We start from the raw sequence: 7,365 nt of genomic DNA on the forward strand, positions 1-7,365 counted from the left end.
CACTTGGGGACCTATACGCATTAGAAAGTAGTTAACTAAGGAATCCAGCAGACCCCATAGACTATAATGGGATCCGTGTGGTGTCACGGGATGGTTAGAGTCTATACTATAGGCAATGTGTAATATATATTTCATGTGGAATGTATTCTCTAACCTGTTATATACATCAATGTGTAGTTGGCTGATTAGGGTCTAGTGTGTTAGCACATTGTATGCAAATACCTCTAACTAGTGAGGACAATGGGTGGAGATAATCTGATCGGTGTCTCCAAGAAGATGTTGGACTGTGCATTGTCCATAGTAGACAGGGAGTCTGCTCTCCTTGGTATAGGTGAGGGGGGAAGGATCTGTGACTCAGCCCTTCCCACCCACAGATATAGGTGTAACAGTCTTAGTATATAGTTGTAGCTGGAGTTAGTATGTGTTAGCCGGCCTGTGCACAGCTCTGCAGAGAGCCAGAATTTAGTTACAGGGCCAAGGAACCAAAGTTATCATTGGATTGTGACTTCTGTGGACTTATTGTTATTACGGTTGATGTGACCGCTGCCGGCTACTAACTTTGTGGATTACAATAAATTGCTGTTGTCTCCCGACCTCTTGCGTCCGTGTTGATTCAAGATATCCTCCGGAGGAAGACGTATACTTTTGCTCCGTGACAACTGGTGGCAGCAGTGGGATCAACAGCGGACAGCGAGATGGACTACAGCAGCTTAGCGATTAATGGAGCCACAACCTCAGAATACAGGAACTGGACTATGGCAAGTCTACAAGTAAGGGCCCGGGAACTAAACCTGAGTTACCAGGGAAGAACGAAAGATCAACTGATCGAGGCACTGGAGGAGATGACCCTGCAAAGCGACCATGAGGAGGGCTGCCCCCAGGAGACTGGAGAGATACAGGAGTGGCAGGTACAGACCCAAAAGAGCAGATGGGTTGTTTTGTATGAGGAGGAATTGGCAGTGCTGGGGCTAGAAGCAACTGCAGAGCAAAGGAGTAGAGCATTACAGAGGGCTCAGGAAACGGAGAAGGAGGAACAGAGAATGGCGCATGAAAAGGAAAGAATGGCGCATGAAATGCGAATGGCTGAGATAACTATGAGGAATTATAATCAAACGTCGACCCCCAGCCCAACAGTGAGAGAACCACCATATGTCTCCCATAAACACTTCAAGACCTTTGAGGAAGCGGCTGGGGATGTTGATGGATATTTTCAGGACTTCGAACACCAGTGCCGCCTGATGGAAGTCCCAGAGAAGGATTGGGTCCGGTATCTGGTGGGACACCTACGAGATGGGGCTGCGGAAGCTCTCAGAGCCATGGACCCTAGTGATCAGCGGGACTATGAGGCCATTAAAAGAGCGGTGCAGAAGTATTATGCAGTCACTCCAGAGACCTACCGAGTTCGGTTCCGCTCTTTGTCTTACAATGGGGGAAGCTCCTTCCACATGTTCGCCCACAAGTTGAAGCAAGCATGCAAGCGCTGGCTAGAAGGAGAGGAGGCTGTCACAGTCGATAAGATCCTCCAAGTCATACTTAAGGAACAGTTCTTTTCCCAGTGCCCCGCTGAGATCCGTGAGTGGGTGCTGGAACGGAACCCAGCCACAGTGGAGCAAGCTGCTTCCCTTGCAGATGAGGGCCTGACCATCAAGCCGCAGTGGAAGAGGTTGTTTGCAGAGGAGCGGAAAACTACCACAGTCCGCCAGACACCCTTCATCCAGCCACCCACCTTTCGTGCCCGGCCTCAGGATTACAATTCCCCCTCTACCCCTGCCCCAGCCCATCGGCCTCCAGCTATGAACAACCCTGTCCCTAGACAACGACCTACTGGAAGAATGCTAGAGCGCAGATGTTTTGGGTGCGGGCGGCCTGGACATTTGCAAGCTAGTTGCCCTGTTAACATGGGGGCACGGGCCACCGTGGCATCCCGGCCTATTCACTACCTGGGAACCACCCCTAGGACTGAAAGTTTGGCCCTATTTCCAGATGACTCCATGAATGACCCATCTGTTCCACCTCCAGGGGTCTATGGGATTCAGCCTTCCGCCACACATCCCGCAAACCTTCAGCGGAAGCACTTGCAGGAAGTCCTACTGAATGGCCGAACAGTTGTTGGATTCCGGGACTCGGGAGCTTTCCTAACGGTAGCGGACCCCCGAGTGGTTCGACCCGAGGCCCTAGAGGAGGGCCCTGGCCTTTCTATCGAGTTGGCAGGAGGTACTCGGAAACGTATTCCTAAAGCTACCGTGGAACTCGACTATGGTTATGGACCAAAACGATGCACAATTGGTGTGATGAGCGGGCTGCCGGCCGATGTTCTGTTAGGCAACGATGTTGGAAATCTACAGTGCCACTTTGTGGGAGCAGTGACCCGAAGCCAAGCTCAGAGAGACGCCAACATGGATCCACCGGATTTTCTGCCAGATGCCAGCCCTTCAACCCTACAACTTTACCATTCAGTACCGCCGAGGGAACCAACACCAGAACGCAGATGGGTTATCCCGGCAGGAGGACATATGAGCTATAGAGACTGATGTGCATTCCCCAATTTACCTGTGTAGGCCAATTGTGTCATGCACATGTTTTGAGAGGGGGAGGGGTTGTCACGGGATGGTTAGAGTCTATACTATAGGCAATGTGTAATATATATTTCATGTGGAATGTATTCTCTAACCTGTTATATACATCAATGTGTAGTTGGCTGATTAGGGTCTAGTGTGTTAGCACATTGTATGCAAATACCTCTAACTAGTGAGGACAATGGGTGGAGATAATCTGATCAGTGTCTGCAAGAAGATGTTGGACTGTGCATTGTCCATAGTAGACAGGGAGTCTGCTCTCCTTGGTATAGGTGAGGGGGGAAGGATCTGTGACTCAGCCCTTCCCACCCACAGATATAGGTGTAACAGTCTTAGTATATAGTTGTAGCTGGAGTTAGTATGTGTTAGCCGGCCTGTGCACAGCTCTGCAGAGAGCCAGAATTTAGTTACAGGACCAAGGAACCAAAGTTATCATTGGATTGTGACTTCTGTGGACTTATTGTTATTACGGTTGATGTGACCGCTGCCGGCTACTAACTTTGTGGATTACAATAAATTGCTGTTGTCTCCCGACCTCTTGCGTCCGTGTTGATTCAAGATATCCTCCGGAGGAAGACGTATACTTTTGCTCCGTGACATGTGGTTTCTGCATGAAACATGTGGAGAGAAAAGTGCTGCAGGAATTTCCTCTCCACATGTGTTGTGCGAAACAGAGTGGAAACCACACGGACCCCATTATAGTCTATGGGATCTGCGGGTTTCCTTAGGTAACTGCTTTTTTATGCGTATACGTTTCCGCCTCCCTATGCAGTAGTGTAGTAAATACAACAATATCCATATTGTTTACTTCGGAGTAGAGGTCAACAGGACACTTTATTGACTCCATCACTATAATGGGAGTCTATGGGTACAATGAACATACATATACAGTATGCAGACTTAGGGGACATTCACACTACCATTGTGGATGTCCATTGCTCTCATCCATCATGGGATGAGAGCAATGGATTTAAACAGCGACAAAGTGACACAGACGTAGCCCCCAACAACATAGAGGAAGCAGTCTTCTGTTATGTTTGTTTATTCTTGTAAATGAAGAAAAAAAGTCCGGCATGCAGAGCATTTACTTCCATCAGAAAAGTGAAACACATGACCAAAGAAAGATTTTTAGCAATTTTTTTAACAAGAGAGCGAATGCAGATGGACACCAGATGAAAGGGGCTCTGCCTGTACTCTATAATGAATGTCTGTTGCTCTCATCCTATGACAGATGAAAGCAACAGACATTAATAACGGTAGTGTGAACCCACCCTTAGGATAGGTTCATATGAATTTGAGGCAGATTCCATCTCAAAATAAACTCCAAATTCCACCTAAAATCTGCCTCATTCTTTTCAATGGGAGGCAGATGCAGATTTTTTCAGTTAGCAGGCGAAAAAGAAAAGAAAAGGCGTCATTCCCGATCTTCTGGGGCAGTTTCCGCCTGATAACTCCCAATGAAGTGATTGGGAGGCAGAAAAGGAACCCCTGGCTGGTGCAGAATTTCCAAATTCCATGGCAGATTCAGCAGCGGAATTTAGTCAAGCAGCAAAATTCAGCTTTAAATTCCTGAAGACGAATTTTTCAGCTTGTACAAATTTCACAGTGTGAACATACCCTTAGGCTCCATTCTCACAGAGTAACACGCCACTCATTTAGACACGTAAAGGGTGCTTTCACACAGAGTTTACGCTCCGCTCATTCAGACACGTAAACGTGTTAAAGTGACCGCTGTAAAACAGAATCCCATAGACTTCAATGTGTTCCGGTCTTACGTGCACTACACATTGAAATCAATAGGTTTAAAAGCCTCCCATTCATTTCAATCTGTAGCGCGTAAGACCTGCACACATTGAAGTCTATGGGATTCTGTTGTACAGCGGTCACTTTGACACGTAAAATGAGCGGAGCGTAAACTCCGTGTGAAAGCATCCAAACACGTGTCAGAGAGCGGCGCTTCAAAACAGATTCCATTGACTTTAATGGGTGCCGGCTTACGCACGCTACACATTGAAATCAATGGGAGGCTTTGTAACCCATTGATTTCAATGTGTAGCACACGTAAGCCGGCACCCATTGAAGTCAATGGGATCTGTTTGAAGCGCCGCTCTCTGACACGTGTTTACGTGTCTAAATGAGCGGCGTGTTACTTTGTGAGAACGGAGCCTTAGAGTGAAAAGAATGAGTAAAGTGATATCATGGTATATTATTAGAAAAGAGGCGTACCTATAATGTCGTCGGGAAACCAAGCCACATGCCACCCTTCCTTCTCGCTCTCCCACTCCACAATTACCAAGGAAATTATTACTGTCCATGACAGACAGCTCATGAAGGAACAGCTCGATTGTGCTCTCGTCCCAAGCATCCTGTGGACATTTACCCTGAAAAAGCACAAAGAACATTGTGTAGGGTCGGGGTGGTCTAAGGAAGAAAAAAAAAATGAAAACAAGCGTCGTCTATCCTCGTTCCGTTCTGTGCCCACACCGCCTGGAAATGAAGCGGCTGTGATAAATTCCTGGGCTCAGTGGTCACATGCTGGGCATCGGTGGCGTCACTAGTACCCAACATGTGGCCACTGAGACCAGCAATTGGCCGCACAAGTCATCTGAGCTGCTTCACATAGGGCCTGGCCAGTGCAGCCATGGAATGGAGCGGGGGAGCCTGACGTGCGGTGGAGGAAACTGCCTCATAGTGATGAGGGCACAAAGTGAAAAATCCAACCCAAGATATCAAGCACATAGCAACCTATATCTATGCAGAAACTGACCCGCAGTGTGGAATTTAAAGAGACTCTAAAATTTACCACGTCACATCTGTTGGTCACATGATCATGGCACAGCTCATTCAAATTAATTGGGTTAAGCTGCAATACCAAGTACAGCCACTGGGCAATGTATGGCGCTGTGCATGATGAGGGTATGTTCACACAGAGTTTTTTGGAGCGGATTTTGACACCTCAAAATCCGCCTCCAAAAACGGCTCCCATTGACTTCAATGATAGGTCATGTTGCTTTTTTTTCCGCTAGCTGAAAAAAAACCTGCTAGTGACTCCCATTGAAGTGAATGGGAGACAATTTTTCAGGTGGATTTTAAGGCGGATTCCGTGTCAAAATTCCACCTGCAAAAAAACTCAGTGTGAACAGACCCAAACAGTTCATCTCTGGGAGTGCTGAATGTCAGACCCCCACCAATCTGATATGGATGACCTAGTCTAAGGTTAGATCATTAATATCATAGTTCAGGAAAGCCACTTTAAGTCACAAATAATCAATTCTTTATAAAGATTTTGATTGCAGATTTTGCACTTTGTAATGCTGACTATGAAGACCCTGGTTTTTTTTTCCAATAGGTCCGCCAAGACACTCCTAGGCTTGGACCGTATAGCGACTTTGCCCACGAATTCTGGTTGTGCACCCATAGACCGCCACATTGCCCTGCGACGTGATTGGAGTCGTGGGGTGATCACTGGTCATGAGAAGGGATTCAGAGCCATAGTCGCCGTGTCACCCCAACCTAAAGGACACCTCCAATGTTATTGGGTGACTGACACCCACTAACTCACAGGTCAGCAACCTTCAGAACTACAACTCCCAGCATGCATCCTTGCTCTGCTATTGTGGGAACTCCCATGGAGGAGAAAGGTGCATGGTGAGAGCTGTAATACAGCAGTTGTCCTGCACTAAGCGATGACACCTGACAGCTCATACGCCTGGTCTCCATAGAACATGCGCTGTATGAGCAGGATTTATCATCCAGGTGGGGTTTTACTTATTAGGGTGCAGTGTATATACCTATGGCCAGCTACTAAGCAGCTGTATGTAGCCATCCATTGTACAACCACATGTGCAGCCACCAAGGTGTTGGTCAGAACTACAATTCCCACGCTCCCTTGCGGCCAGCAGTCACATGACGCCTGTGTGCAGGCCCGCAGGCTAGCCTTACCTTCTCCAGCAGCACTCTTATCAGCTGCTCATGGCTGCGCCTCGCCTCCCTGCCCTGCCGGATATAAGCCGGAGACACAAGCTGCTCTCCCGCCTTGAAACTTTCCAGATTCATGGCCGGTAAGCGTCTACATAAACAGAGGGTAACCGAGCACCCTGAGGCACAGCGTGACTCGGCCACAACTAAGCCCCACCCATAATCGTAAACTTAACCAATCAGAGGCGAACACAGGAGACCAAATACTATGATATACTCTCTCAGCCAATCAGGGAGCGACTAGAGGCTTTGGTCTGGGTTCAAAGTCATCTATAGATTGCTCAACAGTGCTCCCAGAACACGCCCACAAAGAGGAGGGGAAAGAGTCATAAAGTCACGTTTGCCAAATCTGTTAGAAGCCTGCAGGACTGACTTGTCTCCGCGTGGCCGGTTAGCTCAGTTGGTTAGAGCGTGGTGCTAATAACGCCAAGGTCGCGGGTTCGATCCCCGTACGGGCCAATCTTTTTTTTTTTTTTTTTGGCTTATATTTTAGTGCAGGTTGTGTAATGCCACTGAAGTACTCAGGTAACCAGTGAAAATACAAGTAGGTGTCATAACGTTTGGACTTTTTGTATGAGATGACAGATTTCACTTTACTACAGTGGGCGTGCATAAAGGGTTAAAACCATACTTGACAACTCGCCTAAAACATCTGGGAGGCTCCTGCAAAAAAAAAAAAAGGGTGACCTCCTGGAAGAGTGGCCAAATCTCCTGAAGAATAGTCCTGGATCAGTGCAGGGTCTGGGTGTCAGCCCCCACCGATCAGATACTGATAAAGTGCCATGTAACATGACTGCTACCACCGCTATCA

General features: G+C 47.7%; 1 protein-coding gene and 1 non-coding gene across 2 annotated transcripts in view; one reads left to right on the forward strand and one right to left on the reverse strand.

Annotated features, from left to right (window-relative positions):
- SEPSECS (Sep (O-phosphoserine) tRNA:Sec (selenocysteine) tRNA synthase) overlaps positions 1-6,706 on the reverse strand; it is a 29,190-nt gene extending 22,484 nt beyond the window's left edge. Inside the window, exons 1-2 of the mRNA XM_075266163.1 lie at positions 6,519-6,706; positions 4,803-4,957 (exon numbers count right to left, since the gene is read on the reverse strand). Of these exons, the coding sequence (XP_075122264.1) occupies positions 4,803-4,957; positions 6,519-6,632 (269 nt within the window). The 5' untranslated portion in view covers positions 6,633-6,706. The remainder of the gene's footprint in view (positions 1-4,802; positions 4,958-6,518) is intronic.
- A 233-nt stretch (positions 6,707-6,939) lies between these two features.
- TRNAI-AAU (transfer RNA isoleucine (anticodon AAU)) lies at positions 6,940-7,013 on the forward strand. Its single transcript has one exon. It is a non-coding gene; the product is annotated as a tRNA-Ile (tRNA).
- Positions 7,014-7,365: the final 352 nt, after the last annotated feature.

Source organism: Leptodactylus fuscus, chromosome 1 (genome assembly GCF_031893055.1).
Source record: "Leptodactylus fuscus isolate aLepFus1 chromosome 1, aLepFus1.hap2, whole genome shotgun sequence".
Taxonomy (NCBI): Eukaryota; Metazoa; Chordata; class Amphibia; order Anura; family Leptodactylidae; genus Leptodactylus; species Leptodactylus fuscus.